The sequence below is a fragment of the Podarcis filfolensis genome, assembly GCF_964270895.1.
Source record: "Podarcis filfolensis genome assembly, chromosome: 4".
Taxonomy (NCBI): domain Eukaryota; kingdom Metazoa; phylum Chordata; class Lepidosauria; order Squamata; family Lacertidae; genus Podarcis; species Podarcis filfolensis.
In genome coordinates this window covers 49,172,384-49,194,471 of record NC_139607.1, presented here as the reverse complement: position 1 = coordinate 49,194,471, position 22,088 = coordinate 49,172,384, and the positions used below count along the sequence as shown (strand labels likewise).

The window sequence follows — 22,088 nt, the reverse complement described above, 5'->3', positions numbered from 1 at the left end:
GAAATGTATGTCCTTTCATTCTGGACCAACTGGGTACTCATACTGATAGAACAAGCCATTTTTATATTAACCTGAAGACTGCATGTTTAGCCAAGTTTCTGGCTGTAGTTGTGTGTATGCTTCTCTCCCAACACACATGGCAGTTTAGGATTACATCCTGCTTCATCTTTTCCCCAGACATCAGGGGGCAATATCGCTAACCACTGGAAGGTACCATTTCAGAGATTGACGAGAAAGCATTCAATACATTCACTGTAAAAACTAAGGCTGTTTCAACTACAAGGACAACTGCCTGCTGTGAAGTTTTGTGTCCACTTGTACGTAACACAATCATAACACTCTAAACTCGGCCTGTGCAGAACAGAACCACAACAGAGCGGTCTGTGTTTTCTGAGAGTGTAGGAGAGCAAGAGGTACAGCTTAGATCTTAAGAGATGCCAAAGATCACACTGTTCTTTTTAACAAAAGCAGTATTGATGTTCTAATATGTTTGCGGAATTATGCAGCACTGGAAGATTCCCAAGAGAAGAGTGAAAAGCTAATCCAATAAGACTGCTTACTAGTTAGGAAAAGCTATCTGTTCATATACATTGCTCAGTAATCCTTACAACGCCCCCGTGTTACAGATTAGCTTAGGCCCTGTCATTACAACCGATCATGGTTCTGTTCCCCTTTGAAAGCTCCTCTGTGTTCAATGATTTATTCAGTCTTCCAACCGCCCCCTCCATTTCTTCCTCTCTGCATGACCCCCATTTTTTGATGCTAATCAGCTCTGATTTCACAGTCTCTCTTTGCAGCCAGAGGTGTCATGGCAGCTCTGGCTACCATTGGTTTACCTTCTCTGACATCACAATGGGACTTGACTGCTGAGTTTTAAGCGGAGCATCAATGAACTTAAGAATTCAAAGGCCCTTGAACAACTTCTGATCAATTAAACTACATCATCAGTCCTTGGACACCTTGGGCTTTCAAACAACACTTTGATGTAACAGTTTCCAAGGCTTTGAGTGAAAAGGAACAGGTGACATTTGCTGTTTATATAACATGATGATGATTTGGGGGGGGGGGTGTCTGACAGAGACGCAGTAAAAGCTATCAAGTGAATTCAAGGCTGAATTAATGTGATTCACACAAGGGACCTTCCAGCTCATAGTTCATGTCCTTAACCATTATACTGTACCAGCATACAAGGACAACTAAAGCTTTCTCCATACTTGTTTTCTCCTCTGGATGTGATATCACATTGTGTCTATACGAATGAGTAACGTTCCACAGCTCTGTTGAAAGCATAATCTAATAGAGGACTGGAAATTGTTAAAAGAAGGATGAGTTTCCTTTAAAAAAAAAATTTGCAAGTGAACATAGATTCTAAAAGGTAAACTGTTGGGAAAACTAGCTCTGACAGTGTTTCTCATTCAGTTTGGTAAACACAAAGAGCTCCATGACTTTACACCAGAGATATTGCTTGATTATCTCAATGACTTCAATGGGAGGGCTTAATGTTCTCATATCCATCATGATGCTTCCATTTTGGGGAGAAATAAAGCTCCCCAAATACCTGTTCAGCAATCCCTGTCCTATTATCCTCCTGTCTGCATTACTGCTATGCCCAACAACACAGCCCAGAGTCACACTACAATTGCTCTCACTCCCAAGCAACCATACCTGTGTTTCCTGACGTTGGTTCAATAATGGTATCTCCAGGTTTCAGAATCCCATCCCTTTCAGCATCTTCTACCATCCTTAGGCTGATCCGGTCTTTCACACTCCCTCCAGCATTGAAAAACTCACATTTTGCCACTGGAAAGCACAAAGACTATGTTTCAACTAGGTTTCATTTTTTCCCGTTTATCAAAAAGAGGGGACACGTCAGCTTTTAATGTCTAGCCCTCTTTCAGGGGAAAAATGCACCTGGCCAATTTATAGCCTCGCTGGGTGCACAAACACACATGGTGCAGCAATAGCTTCCCACTTCCTTTGCACCCCGTTGCAGACAACACCCACTAATTATTCATTCGGTATCATTTTGGCACTACTAGTTTATTTATTTAGTTAGTTCTGTACTGTGATAAGTTATATTTTATTTTTCTAGGCTTCTTTTTATTGTTTCTGGTTTATGTCAGTCCAGAGGACACTGTCAATTGGGCAGTCTACAAATGACAGAAGTAAAATTAAAGAAATATAATTTAACACAGGTGACAAAACAAAAGGGTTTTGAGATATCAGCTCTGAATCAGCCCAATGCTGTATTTCTCTTTTGAACTGGCCAGTGGCTTTACAGTCAAGCCGAGTTTACAGCAAACACTACCAAAATCCTGGCTGAACTGGTCCTTCTTGATCATTGCGACAGCACAAATGTTTGCATTTACAACTCCAGCTAACCAGAAGATACTTACAAAGTTCACATTTAAGTCCAAAGAGCTTCCCAATTTTGTTGATTCGCACCAAGGGAGTATCGCCGATCTTCTTGAGGATGTCTGGCATAATTTTTGGAGTCTCGGATCTAAACCAGAAAGATACAGGAGCATAGAGCAGGGATGGAAAACAACTGTAAACCCCACAGCAATATCCACCAGCACCTCAACATGGCTTGCAAAGTATCAAACCAAACGAGCGCGCTGGATTCTAACTACCAAAGCTAATCAGACCTCAGTTTGTGGTTCTATTGAATGGCAGCTTACCTTGCAACATGGCAATGGGGCGACTCAGAAGGAGATTTCCCAAGCTCCCAGGTACACTTGCTTGGAATGTCAGGCCTGATCCACTTCCTCTCCTTCTCTGGGGAGTTGCAAGGCTCCTTCTGCGGAATTCCATTGGGTGTGCAGCTGGCTGAGAAGTGAGAGCAAGCCAAGGTGTCCATCCCGGCTTCTGTGGGAAACGATGGCATTGTGACCTCAAGGGAAGAAAGGGACTAATGAAATTTTCACTCGCCATTAGGCAAAATACAGTAATTGTCAATAAATGCAAAAAATTAAGTTTTACCACCTAAAATGACATGCCCTTACTGTATGTGAGACAACTGATCCATCTAGCCCAGTACTAGTTACAGTCGTTTTGGAAGTCGAACGGAATCCGTTCTGGAAGTCCATTCGACTTCCAAAACGTTTGGAAACCAAAGCACGGCTTCCGATCGGCTGCAGCTCCTGCAGCCAATCGGAAGCTGCGCCGGACGTTCAGGTTCCAAAGAATGTTCGCAAACTGGAACACTCACTTCTGGGTTTGCAGCATTTGGGAGCCAAAACGTCCAAGTACCTACCCAATAAAAATTGAGAAAGATGGAAAGAATTTGCTGAAACAAATAACTAAACTAGAATACAAAAACGGAGGTGTGAGGAGGTTGATGAAACAAGTAAATGAAATATAAAGGTATGGAATATTGGATGTGTGTTTTTTATTGTTATTGTTATTGTTGTATTGGTTTTTATGCTTTTTTTCCTTTGTTTTTTATGTATTGTAATGTATGTTTTGTTAATTTTTTGCTGTTTTCTTTTCTTCTTTTTTCTGTAATTTTTAAACTTCTAATAAATATCATTTAAAAAAAAAAACAAAAAACGTCCAAGTACCAAGGCATTTGGGATCCAAGGTACGACTGTACTCTCATAGGCAGTGGCTCTCAGGCAAATGCCTTTCCCATCACCATCGAGCTGGTACCCAGTCCTTTTTTCAGCTGGGGAATCCAAGGTTAAACTCTGGAACCTTCTGCATGAAAAGCATATGCTCTAACACAGAGCTGTACCCTCTCCAATCCTGATAACGATTCTCTCTCACACACCAGGAACCTCTCAGTAAATTAAGAGGGTGGGGGGACACCTTCCACGGTTTTTACAAATTCTAGACTAGTTCATCTGGAATTCATTTCCCTACCTTGGTTCTGATCGCACAATTCCCAATATTGAACAGAACAAAAGAACACCGCTGCTGGGTCAGGCCAATTGCCCATGTAGTCCAGCATCTTGTTCTCACAGTGGTTAACTAGATGCCAAAACTAGAAGCTCCAAAGCAGAACCTGGGCGCAAACAGAACTCTCCCCAGAGCCCCAGCAGTGGAGGTAGTGCACAGCCATCAGGACAAGGATCCATTGATCACCTGAGGCCCCATGAATTTGTCTAAACCCCTTACTACATCTTGTGACAGTGAGTTACATAGATAACTACAGACTGCGTGAAAAGGTATTTCTTTTTGTCTGTCCCCAAACCTCTGGCCTTCAGCTTCACTGGATGATGCCAGGTCTAATAGTAAAGGTAAAGGTACCCCTGATCATTAGGTCCAGTCATGACCAACTCTGGGGTTGTGGCGCTCGTGTCGCTTTATTGGCCAAAGGAGCCGGCGTACAGCTTCCGGGTCATGTGGCCAGCATACTAAGCCGCTTCTGGAGAACCAGAGCAGAGCACGGAAACGTTGTTTACCTTCCCTATTTATCTACTTGCACTTTGACGTGCTTTCGAACTGCTAGGTTGGCAGGAGCTGGGACTGAGCAATGGGAGCTCACCCCGTCGCAGGGATTCGAACCGCCAACCTTCTGATCAGCAAGTCCTAGGCTCTGTGGTTTAACCCACAGTGCCACCCACGTCCCCTGGTCTAATAGTACAAGGGAGGAAAATGTCTCTCTGTTCACTTTCTACACAGCAGGTAGAGTTTTATGTATCTCTACCATGTCCCCCAGCCTCCTTTACTTGCCCTAAAAATGGCCAAATGTTGTAACCTTTCCTTTCAGCTCCCATGATCATCTTGCAAATTGTCCTATATGACTTATGTGACCTGAAAGAAAATGTTATTTCCCTTATTATACTACACGCAGCAGGCAATGCTTTTCTCCAAGATCTCAGGAAACAAGAGGTTAAAAGGCCCAGTTATATCAATAAATAACACTGGTCAACAACAAATTTGTTGTCTGCGTTTTTTCAGTTGATTTAGGACGAATCTGATGCGCTGAATCCAAAAATCACATTGGTTTTGCTCAATCAGGTCAAGTTTTTGAGCTATGGCCACATGTTGTTTTTTTACGTTTTTGCTCACATGTACGCTTGTGTGGAGCATTTTAGAAGAAGTTGGTGGGGGTAAAATGCCATGTCGAATAATTGTTTTGATTGGAAATGATTATTTTAATGACAAGAAGTATTCAGGTCCGATAGTTCTGGGTGATTATGTCGAAAAGGGATCAGTTCCATCGAAATCTTCCATAAATTGGTGCAGCAAAGCATAAAGTTGCTTACCATGCTTATTTTGGTATTAAACTTGGTGACCAGGATAAAGCTTGGGCGCCACACATGGTGTGCAAGGCATGCACCGAGACTCTACGTGGGTGGACCAATGGCAAGAGGAGTCTGAACTTTGGAATTCCCATGGTTTGGAGGGATCCGACAAACCATGTCACTGACTGCTACTTCTGCGCTGTTGATGTGACTGGGATCAACAGAAAGAACCGGAGCAGCCTCAAGTATCCTGATCTTCAATCAGAACGTCGTCCTGCAGCTCATTGTGATGAAATTCCAGTGCCTATCTTCGGAGAACTTCCTGACATTATTGACGAAGATGCCTCCAGTGTTGAAGGACATGAAGAAGAAGAAGTGGTTCTTGAAGATGATGCTCCACATCCATTTTCCCAAAAGGAGTTGAATGATCTAGTTCACCACCTCAGCTTGTCAAAGGACTCTGCCGAACTGTTGGCATCCAGATTGAAGGAAAAGAACCTCCTCTCTGACAGTGCTCGCATCAGCTTCTTCCTCAACAGGCATCAAGAGTACCTCCGTTTTTTCTCGGAAGAGAAGGACTTGGTGTACTGTGCAGATATTGCGCAGCTTCTGCTCAAGCTTGGAGTGCCACAGTACGAACCCAAAGATTGGAGACTGTTCATTGACAGCAGCAAGCGATCACTGAAATGTGTTCTGCTACACAACGGCAACCAGTTTGCCTCTATACCCCTGGCTCACTCAACTACACTGAAGGAGAACTATGAAGCGGTGAAGTATGTGCTGGAGAAAATTGGTTATGATCAGCATAAGTGGTTTATTTGTGTTGACCTGAAGATGGTGAACTTTTTGTTGGGACAACAGTCTGGCTTCACCAAGTACCCAGGTTTTCTGTGCATGTGGGATAGTAGGGACCGTGCTGAGCATTACACGAAGAAGGACTGGCCTGTGCGGGAGGAATTGGTGCCTTGCAAAGAAAGGAACGTCATCAACGACCCTCTGGTGGACAGAGACAGAATACTCTTCCCACCGCTGCACATCAAGCTCGGCTTAATCAAGCAGTTCACCAAGGCTCTGGACAAGGATGGTGACTGCTTCACTTACTTGTTCCAGGCTTTTCCAGGATTGACCATGGAGAAGTTGAAAGCTGGCATCTTTGACAGTCTTCAGATCCAAGCGCTCATCAGAGATCCAGAGTTCAGAAACTCAATGAACGAAGTGGAACTGGAAGTGTGGAAGGCATTTGTTCTGGTAGTGAAGAACTTTCTGGGCAACAATAAGGCCAGAAACTACACAGAACTTGTCAACAACATGCTGACTGCTTTCAGAAACCTGGGCTGCAACATGAGCGTCAAGATGCACTACCTATTTTCACACATGGACCGGTTTCCTGAGAACCTGGGTTCAATGAGTGACGAGCAGGGGGAGAGATTCCATCAGGACATGAAAGAGATGGAGACCAGGTATCAGGGTCGCTGGGACACAGTCATGATGGCTGACTACTGTTGGACTCTGGAGAGAGACCTCCCTGCCGCTGAGCAGTCCAGGAGTTCCAAGAAACAGAAGTTCAAGCCCTGAAGTTTGAAAAATGGTGAAGCAACATGCAATTTACGTGTACTTACCTTTATCAATGCCCACCATTCAGTTTACAGTAATCGATGTTTCTATCAGGTGATCAATATATGTTGTTGGAAAAACATTTTTTTCTCTTAAAACCATATTTAGGATGATATGTGTTGACAAAAATCAGCTGATAATGCCACAAAAATGTAATCGATTTTGTCACAATATCTGATTTTTTTCAAATCAACATAGCACAAAAACCTGAATGATGGAGAGAAACGGATGCCATTTCCTGATTCAACAGTGCAAAAATACCCTAAAGCAGTTGTAGAAATCTAGACAACATTCAAAAAGTAAAAAATTCTTGCCCAGTGTAATCAACAGCAACATTAAAGCCTGAAAGACTGGAAAATCTAGAACTAGAAACTTCAGGAAATGCTGCCCCTGGACAAATAATAAAGTGCACAGAATACTCCCAAGCAAGACACTACTTGGAATCTTCTAGAATTGGTGTATTTCTAGAGATTGACTCCATAATTGTCAGCAGACATTGATAATTTGGAGGCATCCTCTTCTCACTACCTCTCAACACCCATTTGCGCTGATTCAGAAGCAAGATCACAGAAGGCTAGTATCCTTCTGTCATAAAAGGGCCCCCTTCTGCCAAGGGGGAGAAGTTGCAACCTTAAGCGCAAATTTTACCTGAATAGATATTTGCAGAGCCAAGTCTTAGAGCAACAAGGAACAAGATAGGTCAGCCTACAAATTCCTAAATTCCAGATCCACTAAAAAGCTTCCGCATTGGCCCACATAACGGTTTGCCAGACTAAACTGTGGGGTTGTGAAGTGAAATGTTTTTACAAAGCGGCATTTCACTTGAAGTTTGAGACTTCTCTACTGCATTCTGAAGAACCTTCATATTCTCCCTAGTAGGTGACCAATCATGTAGCAAGTAGAGCATTAGCCCGCTGGGAGCCATCTTGAATCCACTTCCTGCACTTGTCAGTCATTAATTATAACATTTATGCAAATGTAACCAGAAAAAAGGCTTTGCAAAGGAAGCAGGGGAAAGTTTATTTCTTATTTCCTTCTCAAGTAAAGCCACTAGCTTATCTCATAAGTGGCCTTCATGCTTTGCCCTATTTCACAGGCCAAGTCTAAGAAGTGAGGGAGTAACTGGCCAATTTGAAGAAGCCTTACGTCAGGCATTTTCCCATGACAACTCCCCTTCTTACTTTAAAATCCCCAGATGAACCTCAACACGAAACAACTTTTGGACAATAGATGGCAATAGATGCTAGCATCATACAGTAAAGTAGTGCTTAGTGTATCGTACTTAGAATTAAGACAGCCTTTGATCATACACAGCATTGAGATCCTTGTGGATTTATCACTGGGGTGTTCTAGATAAGGGGGTTGCCAATTCCAAAACCAGAGCTCTAGATTAAAGCTGTTGTGAAAGACCCTGAGCTTGCTTTGTAACAGGGCGATTACTGAAAAACAAACTTTCATTTGCTTTGCCTGGCATATTGTGTCTCAGCTTGCTCTTTTTGATAAGAATAAAAAAGTCCACAACTCTTATAGAGTAAGGAGGGAAGAGACCTTTTCTAACATGATGGTCACATTCCCTTCTGGGCAAATATCTGTGGGCCAGATTCTAGTGGCAGAGTCAGAGGAAACCGTAGGTGGAACAACTGATGTAAATTTTCCCTCTGAACAACAGGCTAGTTTACACACACACCTCTGTATTGTCCATCCAGAGAAGCACGAGACATCACCCAAGTTCAAGGCTACACTCTAGCCAAGCAAAAACACCAGGGTGCGAAAAGGATCCAGTGGGGGTGTGGTCTGGGGAGTGTTCAGAGGGCCAGAGAGAAAGAGAGGCACATTCAGGGCCCACACCTGATGCTCCACAACTTGGGTAACATTAACTTGCCAGTTGCCAAAAGAATACGAGACAGTTTAAACTGGCACAAGACATTCTGTTGCCTGTGGCGAGACACACCTCACCCCATCATATTCTCTCTATACAGAAGCCCACTGGATTGGCAGTTGAATCGTACTTCAACATTTGTGACAAGTCTTATTTTGCAATCACTGGCTGTTAAACATCTGGCTAGTTCAAATGACAACCTTGAGCTAGGTTAAGAGCTCTGAGAACTTAAAAGTCCCTTGACCCAGGGACCATCCACCATAGCTGTCAAGTGTCCCTTATTTGAAGGGACAGTCCCTTATTCCAGTGCCATGTCCCGCTGCTGTCCCTTATTGATGGATGTCCCTTAAATGATGTCCCTTAAATTTCAAAGGAAGCAGCTCCTCTCCCTCCCTCCCTGCTGGCCAGGGAGGAGGGAGGCTCCAACTGTGTTGCTTGGCTGTGTTGCTCACCCAATAAGAAGTCTAAGAACGACTGGGGGGTGGAGCTTGCATGCCTTGTGTGTGGCTAGTTAATGCAAGCTGAGGGGGATTTTGAATGCTGGACGCCATTTTGTTGCACGTGCTGCTGCAAACTTTGCAGTGCAAAGCCAGGCCGGGGAGCCATCTTAAGTTGAGGCTGCATAGGCCTTGTGGTGCATGTGATTCAGATTCTATCCAGTTGAGCCTCTGGTTACAAAGTTGGTTGGACAGTGCTCTCGAAGCTACCAGCATGAGTTTGACCAGACTGCAGGAGGACAGGAAGACTGGAGTGCCTGGAACAGGTGAGGCTGCAGGTCCTTTATTTTGGCTGCTGGTCCCTTATTTTCAAGGCTGCTGGTCCCTTATTTTCAAATCTGTAAGTTGACTGCTATGCCGTCCACATATATATTGGCCTATTCCTACCCCTTTTTTTTAATGGTGACATGGACTATTCATAACGTAGGACTATTCTTCACAACTGTGAGCAGGACAGTGGGTTGGGGTAGGTGGAGACAAGCGACAACAATTAACTATCATGATGTTCTCTGCTCCTGCTGCACAGAAAAAGCATTTTGGTTCCTGAAATTCATTCCGATTATGCAGATAAAATGTAACTGATAGAATTATACGAGATGTCGTCGTATGAGTGTGTGAAAGCAGTCTAGATCCAAGAATCCCCAGGCATGCACCTCCAGATGATGGAGCTGTCAGACACCATCCTGGCACCCAGGTATCTTTACTTGGTTGCAAGTGGCTGATAGGTGCAAACTGTGCCTGGCGCCTGGCTCATTTTGAATACAGAGCATCAGTCAAGGGTTTTTAAGCAGGAACTGGGGGTAGATATATCCCATTGCTCCAAACGGGTGAAGACAGGCACAGGACAGAAGTCGTAGTTAGTGAGGAGTATTGCTGTATATCACTTGCACATTAGGAGCTGATATAACCGAGTTCACTATTAAATAATTAAAACCCGGTTGCTTGCCCTCATTGGTCCAGGTGCAGGTCAGGACAATGTGCTTCCATATATACCTGTAGCTCTTCAGATTTTGTTGGGTTCCAGCTCCCATCATCCCCAACCACTGGCCATGCTGGCTGGAGGTAATGGCATCTGGACTTCAGCAATACCTGGAGGGCACCGGGTTCCCCGTCCCTGATATAGACCCTTCTATATCCATCTTCTGTTTATGCCCTACGACTTCCATGGCAGTTGCAAATGATACTAGGAGGATCTCAGTTACTTCATAGTAATGCCTTCTGCGTGCCAAGATTACGCAACACCCACTTGAGTGGCTTTCAGTGTATCAGTGTACAGAAGCCGAAGTCATCACACTTTGCATGACATTTATAGCTTTAAGGGTGTGCAATCTCAGCTCCACTCATAGCATGGGTCTTGCCAAACAGATTTGGGATATCTATTTCCTAAGGTTAATCAGTTATATTAAGGAGCCTGGGAGTCGTTCCAAAATATTTTTGGTATTTATGCTATCATCCTGGCACTGCGTGCAATGCTCTGTGGCAAGAAGTAGCAATGTGGAAGCAGGGGAGAGAAACAAACTGGGCTGGCGGGGAAGAAGAGAAATGAGAAATTAAAGCATTTCCCTTCCCTCCACTGTCCTGGGGTCCGATATATAGAAAAGCGTGAAACTGTACAGGACAAAGGAAAAGAAACAGCCTGCAAAACTGTCACCTGACTGCTGGGCTCCCAGGACAGCTCACTCAGCAGGAGACTCTTAATCTCAGGGTTGTGGATTCCAGCCCCACATTGGGCAAAATATTCCTGCATTGCAGGGGGTTGGACTAGATGACCCTCGTGGTCCCTACCAGCTCTATGATTCTATGATTAACATCAGACTGGAGGAGGAGGGAGCAGCATTGCAGAATCTACCTATTGATGCAGCTAAGATTGCAGCAACTTTTAGTGCCTCCTCTCCTTGAACTTTTCCACCTTACATCTTAGGTGCATGCTCTGTTAGAACAAACTGTAACTAAGAACTTGAAACTGTTCAATTATTTCCTCCTGCCTCCCAATCCATGTTCACTTTGTTCTGTGTCTTTTAAGGCTGTAATCCTGAGGGCAGCATCCATCTCTGTCTCTCTGTGTGAGAATCCTTAGCTGCTTTGGGAGTACAGTGGTACCTCTGGATATGAATGGGATCCGTTCTGGAGCCCCCTTCGCATCCTGAAGTAAACCTAAGACGCAACTGCGCATCTGCGCGGGTCGCCGCTCCCGCACATGATGTCATTTTGAGCATCTGCACGAGCGGTGAAACCCAGAAGTAACACGCTCCGTTACTTCTGGGTCGCCGCGGAGCGCAACCCGGAAATACTTAACTTGAAGCTACTTCAACCCAAGGTGTGACTACCGTATTTTTCTCTCTATAAGACGCAACTGACCATAAGACGCACCTAGTTTTTAGAAGAGGAAAACAAGAAAAGCCAGCAAGAGCCACAGACACGCTTGCTTGGCATGGCTTCCAGCTTTTCTGGGAGATGGGAGAAGAGACTGAAGGGCTGCCCTCTGTCCCTTCTCTCACTCTTGCTCTGCTGGGTTCAGCAGAGAGGCGCAGCGCCTCTTCAGCGAAGTGGGAGGAGGAACGGAAGGGAGACCTTTACGGAGCCCCTTCCGTTCCTCCCGCTTCGCTGAAGAGGCGCTGCACAGCTATTGCTGAAGCCAGCACAGCAAGAGTGAGAGCTGCGCAGCGCTTCTTGGTTTGCTGGCTTCCCAGCAAAGCAGGATGAGGGATGGAAGGGGCTCCATAAGGGCTCCCTTCCATTCCTCCTCCCACTTCACTGGGAAGCCAGCAGAACAAGAGGCGCTGCGCAGCTCTCACTCTTGCTCTGCTGGCTTTAGCGATAGCAGCGCAGCCTGCATTCGCTCCACAAGACACACACACATTTCCCCTTACTTTTTAGGAGGAAAAAAGTGCGTCTTATGGAGCAAAAAATATGGTATTTCTTGGCTAAAAGAGTGGAATTTTAAATACATGTAATTGAACTCCTTCAAAAATATGTGTCTGATGCAAAGGCCTGCACTGAGGTAATAAAGTGCTTTAGAAATAAGATACATAGGTATAGGACTGGGTATAGTGTCTTGACAGTCAGACATGTGAAAATGATCTTAGGATTGCAGCTGGTCAGTGCTGAACATGAGTCAGCAGCGTGACACAGCTGCAAAGCAGCTAATGCGACAGCGGGCTGGGTTAACAGATTGTTTCCAGGACACAGAAAGTAATAGCTGCACTTTATTCTGCTCTACTCAGACTTTGCCTGGAGAACTGTCTAGTTTTGAGTGATGCATTTTAAAAATGATGGGATGGGTTCAGACAAATAGACAAAGATGGTCAGGAGTACAGAAAACAAGTCTCTATCAGAAAGGAACTGTGTGTGTCTAGCACAGAGAGGAGAATCATAGAAAGACAAGCAAATCGTTACAAGTAGCTGTGGGGCTTTAATAGGGAAGGGCTGACCAAAAGCCTCTATTGCTGATCACACTAGGGATCAGCCTGTGCTTTAGGTTTGTGTGGCAGCAAGTCAGCAAGATGGCCCAATTTTACTGGACCTTCAGTCTCTGCTAAATTCAGCACAAGGCCCATGTCAAAAATTAGCAGGTGAGTAGTTTAACAGGCCTGTCCCTGCTTGTAGGAAAGTATTGCATCTGAGACAAAAGTGATAGGTAGGACTTGCTCTGATGTGCTAGTTTTATGTGCTGGGGTTTTCAAAACTTCATTGTTGGGGACCGTCCCAAGATGTGATTTCCCATTCTGCATCTTGGAACGGTACAGCTTGAATTGAATTGTGTATCCCTTTAAACCAGAGCTTTCTGAGCTGTGTGTTGCAAGAGTTAGTGTGTCGGCTGCAGTGTGTAGGTGTGTCACGCGAACACACCCCACGCTCCTCCAGGGGCTGGAAAGGGAACAGTTTAACCTCCGGTTTCCTAGTAAAACTGAACTACTGCATCGTGAAATGATGCATGTCTAAAAAGTGTGTCAGCAACATGAAAAGACTGGAAAGCTCTGCTTTAAACCTTGGGGTGGAGCATGCTTCAGCAGAAACGCTTATGTACCAACCACTCCTTCTCGGAAATGGAATTCGCCTTGTGTGGCTGTATTTATTTAAGTGGTGCGTCACAAATTCAGTTCATTGTGGAAGAAAATCACCTGCTTTCCATTTCTAGAGAAAGTCTCAAGTGAAAGCTAGCCCACAGTTGACTCACAGATGTAACTGGTAGTTTGAGAAGAGGAATTCTCAGACCTTGAAAACAATATTGGGCTCTGTTATGACTGGAGAGGGTGTGCCCAGAAGAAAAGCTTTACACACAAATCTCCTAAAGATAATAACATATGATAGAACACTGCATTCTGGAATCATTTGCAGGTTGTTTACCTTAAATCTTCCTTGTTTTCACATGTTAAATACTTTTTATGCACAACTGCTCTCAATAATTATGTGTTCTTCATCTCCTAAAGCAGGGGCTGGCCAGATTGCTATCTCCCTGACCCTTTATGGGCCAACTTTGGCAGGTGGGTGAGGAACATTGCCAAGGGGGCTGCTTATGGTGGGTATCAGTATGCGGTGAGTTACGGCACCAGTTCCATCAACCAGAGTGGGGGGATCGTTGAAAAACAGCTTAACAAACTTACAAAAGAAGCTCAACAACTGTTCTTGCAACTCCACCCCCCCCCCAAAAAAAACCCTCAATAACTTTCTTAATTGTTAAATTTCTTAATTTTGGGCTCCCAAAAATAAGGGTCGTCTTATACATTGGATTGTGTTATACACGGAAAAATACGGTAGAGCTGATACAAGCCTGAACTTTGCCCAGCCTTGGCCTATCTTTGTAAAATATTTTAGTTGGGGTTTTTTAATTCTTCTGTTACCCCTACAGGTTCACTTCCCTAATACAAGTAAAATGAGAAGAAAAGCTTTTAAGATAATTTTGTGGGGGGAAACCCCAGATCACACATCATGTAGCAGAGATGCTAAATGGGTGGGAAGCTGGGCTTCATTCGTCTAGAGGCAGGGCAAGGCAAGTTAGCACTAGTGGGCCATGGAGGCGTGAAGAGAACCACAAGCCTGCTGCCAGGAACATTTTGGGGTGGAGGATTCAATTATATGGCGCCAGAAGGATGGCATTTCATCACTCTTCCATGCAGAGGGTTGGGGGCAGCCTGTGTGAGTTCATAACTTTATTCTAACAAGACTCCTGCCCCAGGCTTCAAGCAAGCTCTGCATGGGCCTGCTTCCATGTTACCTTTCCATGTTCCTGGCCTACCCGTTATGAAAGCTGTCGGAAAAGATGGGCAATTTGATGCCAAAAATCTAATGGCCCCTTAGCAACTTCAGATATTTCACATTAATAAGGCCCTCAGATTAAGCCACACATTTCAAAACGGACTCCAAAATCCAGCAAATCCTTAATTTTTAAAATTAAAAATCTCAATAGTACTTTAACTTTTCTCAGATTCGAATGAGGTCAGTGATATGGACTCCGTCACTGTCACTTTCCAGTTCAACTGGATGTTCCTTCCTTCCTAGGAGGTGAACAGAACTAGAAACCTGCTCTTAGCAAAGTTGTGTTTATGAACATTTTGGATAGAGGTTTCTCCATTGCAGTGCCAAAAACTAGAATAATGTCTTTAGGTAGGCCACTGAACCCTCAGTGTCTGAAATCCCAATGCCTAGATTCTACTTCATCAGGTTTTTTAAAATTCGTATCATTCAGGCTTATTTTTCTGGCAGAGACACTGAGAGGATGATATTTTAACAGGTCTTTTAATTGTCTTTGTTTGTATGCATTTGCATAAATGTTGATTTTCCCATTGCTACATGCCACCTTGAACATGACTCGTGTGCTCCAAGTAACTGCCAATAAATCTCCAGGATAGCAGAAGTGCTGCAAAGCATCCAATGTCAATATTTTTAAAATACAGAGCCAGGGTATGGTATATTGACATAACTGGAATTTGCAGAATCAATATATTAAGCAACATCCTGGCATTCTCAAACATCACAAGGCAATCCCTATCTTGATGACTTGTTTACTAGTTTGCTAAGCTATCAGGGAATTGAGAGGGAAACAGGATTTCTACAGAAAGTAATCAGATGGTTTCTATTTACACTTTGAACAACGTTATTATTATTTGCACTTTGTAGTTTTTTCTTTTTACAAAATGGAACTCAACGTGACATACAAAAGAAAAGCAGCATGTTAATTAAAACCAACAGAAAACTAAATCATGCTTAATAATAATTAGTTTAATAATGATGATAATTTTATTTATACCCTGTCCATCTGACCGGATTGCACCAGCCACTCTCTGACCATCTTCTCAAATATGAACCAGCAATTTCAAGTGCAAAAAGCCTGTGTGCGTACTCTCACACTTTCACGCAGGTACACCACCTACAAAGCTTACCTCATTTTTTGGAGGGATCAACTCTGGGTGAGAAAAGGGGCAATAGACATGCTCTGATGGGTATTCAAAAAAGCTTACCTCCCTGAACTGAATGAGGCAGCCCACCCACCTAAGGACTTTGATATATATATGGGTAGAGAGAAAAGTCAGAAGTTCAGTACAGCCCACTTTGGAACAGTTATTGAAAAGACAGGGCCAGAAGTGACTTTTACAGTGTAATGCTGCAACAGTAGAAAGAACCCTGATCTTTTGGCACACAGAAACTACTACCAAAATAAAAAAAAAGTTCAATCAATTTGTTGAAGTTGGCAGTTATATTACCTTTCACATATGAATGCTTGTTGGCATAAAGACAGCAGTTACATGCTCTTGCCAGAAAGTGAGATGCCACAGAACAAAACCACAACATAAAAATCTTTGGACATGCACAACCTATTAATAAAGTATTTGAGCTAAGGTGTCTTGTCTATCGCTGCATCTACTGGTATAGGCAATTAAACCCACATCTAAGTATTTGGAAAGTTATGCCCAAGATAGAATTCCCTTAAACAGCTACAATAATCATACAAACATGTTCCATCAACTCATGAAACGATTTCACAGAATACCTATCATCCCTTCCACTCAGACTGGGATTTTCATTTTGTTTGAGAGGAATCAAAAGATAGGTATCTATCATTACCACACAAACACACACATCTGGGCTCTCTTTCATCCCCACAAATACAGAAGAGATGTTAAAAGTGTGGAAAATTCTGACAGACATGGGTCCTGTGCTATTTGAAAATTGAGAATTCACAAGCATGTTCAAACTAATATTCCAGTCATTTCTATCCCATCTGTATTCATAACAATTTTTTATTATATTCTGCACCTATTTTGTCAATTGACTATCCCCAAAGTGCACGAGCCCTGTCCTCATTTTATATTTACACATTCACTGAATGCACAAGAGGGACCAGGATGGTTTCTGCTTACTTTATCCCCAGCCTTGATACATTTGATACACTTGATACAGTGTAGGATCTGAATGTAGGATCTGAATTGAAGATCAGGAGTTGCAACTAAGAATGAAGAACCTCCAGTTGCATGCACTCAGAGCACATTCTTACCTTCAGCACAGCCAGAGGCAAAGCTAGCAAGCATAATGATCCCACTTCCCCTCCATATATTCAACGAATGTGAAATTATGAAGGTGTGAACAAAGCTTCAGTTTCAGTCTTTAGGACATTTGCAATGATGCAGTTGAGGAGGGTGTGTCAAGAACGCTCATTTTGTCATTCCCTGAGGCACATGCTCACCCAACTGCATCTTCAAAGATCCATGTGAGAGTTATATACAATCTGCCTATATTACGTCAACAACTTAACAATTAGCAAAAGTAAACACTATCTCAGATAATGCCTCTTTTTAACCGAATAAGACTTCAGAAGAATAAACCAGGTACAGTGGTACCTCGCAAGACGAATGCCTCGCAAGACGAAAAACGCGCAAGACGAAAGGGTTTTTCGTTTTTTGAGTTGCTTCGCAAGACGATTTTCCCTATGGGCTTGCTTCGCAAGACGAAACGTCTTGCGAGTTTGTTTCCGTTTTCTTAAAACCGTTAATACCAGGGTGCATCTGTGCTTCGCAAGACGAAAAATCTGCAAGACGAAGAAACTCACAGAACGAATTAATTTCGTCTTGCGAGGCACCACTGTATAGGAAAAGCACTGTTCACTGTTTTACTTCTAAAGCAGTGCGGAACTTTAAAAATGTTTTCCCTTCCACATAACTATTTGCTTACCCACACTTACAGTAACTGCACACAGATGATTTTTAAGGCACACTTATATGGGTACAACCCCTATAGAACATAGTGGGACTTACTGCCAAGTACAAATGCTCTGTAAATCAGTCACAGAATTTCAAGCCTCAGGGACATCTGTTGTTTTATCTTCATAGAATCATAGAATTGTATAGTTGGAAAGGACCCTGAGGAACAACTTGTACCTTTTCTTGTAAATTGCTTCTAAATATGCCTGCCCATTTTCAACAAAAAGATCCTGGGAAGTACGTGCAGTATCTAAGATCACTGCTTCACCAGGGCAAAAAGGGTATACCTGCAACAAAAGGTAAAGCATTCAGTCTCATACCATGAATTTGCAGGCATAATGGAAAAAAACACTGTAGGAACGGATCCCTTTAAGAAAAAGGAAACCACAGAAATTTCTGGAATTTTGCCAGACTGGAACCATATCCAGTATCTTTTGACCTCTGAACTCTTTCAGAAAAGCTCTCCAACCATCGTATCTGCAAAAGGCATTTGTAACTTGAGTTTGCACAAGATGCCCAACCAAGGCAGATCCTGTTTCTAATGTCCATGCATTTCGGCAAGATGTAGGCTCAAATGAGTCATACACTTTTGAGTTAAGTTCAGCTTTTCATTTCCTACATAGTGGCCAGAATGTAGAACTGAATTGAGAACTACACTCATTCTCTATCCAGCGTTAATGTTCTTCATCTAAATGATGCATTTCAGATTAATCACATTTTCACTTATAAGGCTGGAATTGGGTTTTGCTTAAGGAGGCCTGCAATATGAATGCTGCAACTGCATTTTAAAACTCATAACATCTGCACCTGGTAGGGAGTGCAAACGGCTCTAGCAACATTTTACGTTCACCTACCTGGGAGTAAGCCCAACAGAATTTAGTGCAGCTCATTTCAGAGCAAAATTACTTAGCGTCACACTGTCAGTACCACCCTAAGAAATCTATTTCTAGAATACATAAAAAGAGGCCTGCTGGAGCAGACGAAAGGCCCATCCCACACCATGATCAATCAAGCCCAGAAACTATAATAGACCTTGCCCAATTTTTTGTGGTTTGTTTTTGCTTTAATAACTGAAACAGACAGATTTTGCTTTAATAACTGAAACAGGTTGTGTACACATGGGCTTAGCCAAAAGGAGGCAGGGAGGGACAACTCCCCCACTAACTAAATCAATAAAAATCAATAAAAATACATAGCTAGCTGAGATTCTGCCTCCCCTAACAAAATGCCTGCCCCTCCCCCAACAAAAATCATTGCTATACCCATGTGTGTACACGCTATACATTAAATCACCCCCCCCAAAAAAAGAATATTGGAAACTGTAGCTCTTTGAAGGGTAAACTACAGTTCCCATGACTGTGTATGCGTACTTTCAATGTATGGTTATGTACACAGCCTAGGTAGAGGATTTCATGAGAAGTATATGTTGGGAAAGATGGAGGGCACTAGGAGAAGGGGACAACAGAGGACGAGATGGTTGGACAGTGTTCTGGAAGCTACCAGCATGAGTTTGACCAATCTGCGGGAGGCAGTGGAAGACAGGAGTGCCTGGCGTGCTCTGGTCCAGGGGGTCACAAAGAGTCAGACACGACTAAACAACAACAACAACAACAACGATTATTGCCTCTGTCCTAGTAAGCATTTTCCCTCCATTGCCTAATGGGGTTTTGCTGTTTTCTGGAGAGATAGCAAGGTAAGGCTGGCCCCCAACCAAGAAAAATTAAAGAAATAAAGTTCGTTCAGAAGCAACCTTCACTAAAGCAAGCAAGAATAAATTAAAACCCATCATCTGCCGTTTGGCGCTGCTTCCAGTTCACCTGTTGAGAACTAGATGATGCAACCGGAAGGTGAATGAGAAGAAACAGGCGCTGCCCCAAGCCTCCGGGACGGAGAGGGGGGGAGAAAAAGTGCCCAACGCAAACACACCCTTAACAAAGAAGTCCTCTAGCGATTGGGGCGGTCAGAATTAGCGCTGCCTGCACCTCGTCCTTTCCTCGCCCACTTATTGCCCTAGATCAGATGCGCATCCCACTCCTTACTAATCGCGGGGAGAGGATAAAACCAAGACTCACCTGGGTGCCTGAAAGGAAGGAAAGGGCAGCAGGCTAGCTGCGTGGATGGGAAACGCTCTCCGCAAGCAGAGCAGAGAAGCAGCGCCCGATCCAGCCGCGCAGAGGGTTGCTCGGCGTGTGCAAGCAGCCTTTCCCAGCCCACATTCGCTTTTGGAAAGAGCGCGGGCGGTGATTGGCTAGGACGGGGGCGTAGGGGGGACACACCCCGCCAATGAGAAGGCGGCGTGTCAGTCCTGCAGCCTGCGCAGATGGTTTCTCCGAGCTGCATGGCAAAGGGAAATATTACGACACAGGGAACTCAGCTAGGTTGTAGGGCGGCAGTTCTTTTGCTTGAAGACTCGCTTTCGGGTTAATTTTGATGCCTTGGCACTCTCTCTCTCTCTCTCTCTCTCTCTCTCTCCTTAGACACAGCTGCTCATAATAAGATGCTATGTAAATATGGCTTGTGTTTTAAGCTGCTAATGTGAACCTACCCTTTATCTGTTTAGGTGTTTTGTTTTTTAAAATTAGCTCTGAATCTTATTTGCCATTGATTTTAGATATGTGCCTCAGGCATCTTCCAACTGGCAAAAGAACTGCCTTAAGGAGCTAATTCTGGGTATCATGAACAATCACCTTGTTATTTAATTTATTGTATTTTTACTGACAGGGAGACGCACTTGTGAGTTTTTTTGCCTCAGCTACTGAAATAACCTGCCCAGCCTTGAGTACTAAGCACCTTGACTTGGACAGTTCACATATATTCATTGCTCCTCCTCAAGGACCCTACAGGTCATTAGTCCAATAGGAATCTCAACACGTGTCCCCCCCATCCAGTTTAATACCATATTGAACCCTGCTTAGCTTTGCAAATGTGCTACCAGTTTTATTACTGCACCACCACACTGCTAACATTCAGCAGAGATGCTAACATGTGGCAGGATTATATGGTTTAAAAATTGGTATCTTCGATATACAAAGAGCAGCTATTACTTATTGCTGTTTATTTAGAGCATTTGTACCCCACATGAGACTCTTGAGAGTCCCATGGACTGCAAGAAGAACAAACCTCTCCATTCTGAAGGAAATCAGCCCTGAGTGCTCACTGGAAGGACAGATCGTGAAGCTGAGGCTCCAATACTTTGGCCACCTCATGAGAAGAGAAGACTCCCTGGAAAAGACCCTGATGTTGGGAAAGATGGAGGGCACAAGGAGAAGGGGACGACAGAGGATGAGATGGTTGGATGGTGTTCTTGAAGCTACCAGCATGAGTTTGATCAGTGGAGGACAGAAGTGCCTGGCGTGCTCTGGTCCATGGGGTCATGAAGAGTCGGACACGACTAAACAACAACAACCCCACTCTTCAGTCAAAAAAACCTCTCAGATGGCTTATATACAACCAAATTAGTACCAGCCTGCAGGCCTATATAACCTGAAAGACACGACACAGAAGCAAAACGTGATGGTGAGGAAAGAGTGGGAAGCAAACTCAGACATTTGCTCTTAACGTTAAATACTGTAGTATTTTTTTATGATGACCAACTGGCATGAAAAGAGTTCATAGACAGGAAGAGTTTGGCAGAGCTGCTCCTTTAGCAGGGATGCAAAGGGCCCTGCTTCTCATCTCTCCGATCCATCGCGAGCGTTGCCGCTGCTGACTCATCATCGTAGGCTCGTTTCTTGCTGCGAGCCCCGTCCGTTGGCGTCGCCTCTTCCCATGAAACGTGCCCTTGCAGGATCGAGGGACATTTCATACATTGTGAAATGGATACCCTGGTGAAGATTTCCATCTGCACCCAGCGTGAAGATGCATTTTCTTATTGAGTTGCAATAGTAATGCACTCAAGTCAATGGACAAACCACACTGAGCACCATGATTTGCTTTAAAGAAGTGTTTAAAAAGCAAGACAAAGTTTCAAGAGTACAGCATTCAAGCAGTTGACTGGTTTATGTTGTGGGGGGTTAGTCCGGATAGCATCTGAGGGCCATTTTATTTTTTTGACCTGCAATCCAGGCACCCCCCCCCCTTATATTTGTGCCCCACCCCTATCCTATATTTCTTCCTGCCTAAGTGTATAACTTTACATTTTCCCCTATTTAAATTCAATCTGTTAAGGCCATCTTGAATCAGATTCTGTCTTCTGTAGCATTAGTTACCCCTCCCAGTTTGGTGTTATCTGCAAATTTGATGAGCATCCCCTCAAGATGTTGAGCAACAACAGACCCAGAACAGAACCCTATGGGCACCCCACATGTCATTTTTTCAGGCTGATGAGAAACCATTAGTGAGCCCTCTGGGTTTGGCCAGCCAGCTACAAATCCACCTAACAGTTGCCTCATCCAGCCCACATCAACTTTGTCAGAAGACTTATTGAAATCGAGATACACTACATCCACAGCATTCCCCTGGTCCACCAAGCTTGTAACTCTATCAAAAGAAAGGAGATTGGTCTGGCATGACTTGTTTTTCAGACATCTATGCTGGGTCCTGGAACCATCATATTATTGTTCATGATCTTAGGAAGCAATTGACTGAGGGGAAGCATACAAATTAATTTAAGGGGAGTATGCAATTTCATAAAATAAATACGACTAAAGGTGGCATTTGTTTTAGGTGAACTGGCAACTCTCACTGACTTCTTCCTGAGGCTGGACAAAAA

The 22,088-nt window shown here is 43.7% G+C and overlaps 1 protein-coding gene across 18 annotated transcripts in view; it reads right to left on the bottom strand.

Annotated features, from left to right (window-relative positions):
* LOC310761777 (cystathionine beta-synthase-like) overlaps nt 1-19,732 on the bottom strand; it is a 41,509-nt gene extending 21,777 nt beyond the window's left edge. For 3 of the 18 annotated variants that reach the window (XM_083611935.1, XM_083611926.1, XM_083611924.1), the window contains exons 1-4: nt 19,450-19,592; nt 2,682-2,893; nt 2,397-2,503; nt 1,666-1,800 (exon numbers count right to left, since the gene is read on the bottom strand). In XM_083611935.1, the coding sequence (XP_083468061.1) occupies nt 1,666-1,800; nt 2,397-2,503; nt 2,682-2,887 (448 nt within the window). In that variant the 5' untranslated portion in view covers nt 2,888-2,893; nt 19,450-19,592. Of the gene's footprint in view, nt 1-1,665; nt 1,801-2,396; nt 2,504-2,681; nt 2,896-8,354; nt 8,386-8,493; nt 8,677-16,540; nt 16,865-17,431; nt 17,663-19,449 lie in introns of those variants that run through there. The other 15 variants (XM_083611921.1, XM_083611932.1, XM_083611936.1 and 12 more) reach the window with 13 other exon arrangements.
* Nucleotides 19,733-22,088: the final 2,356 nt, after the last annotated feature.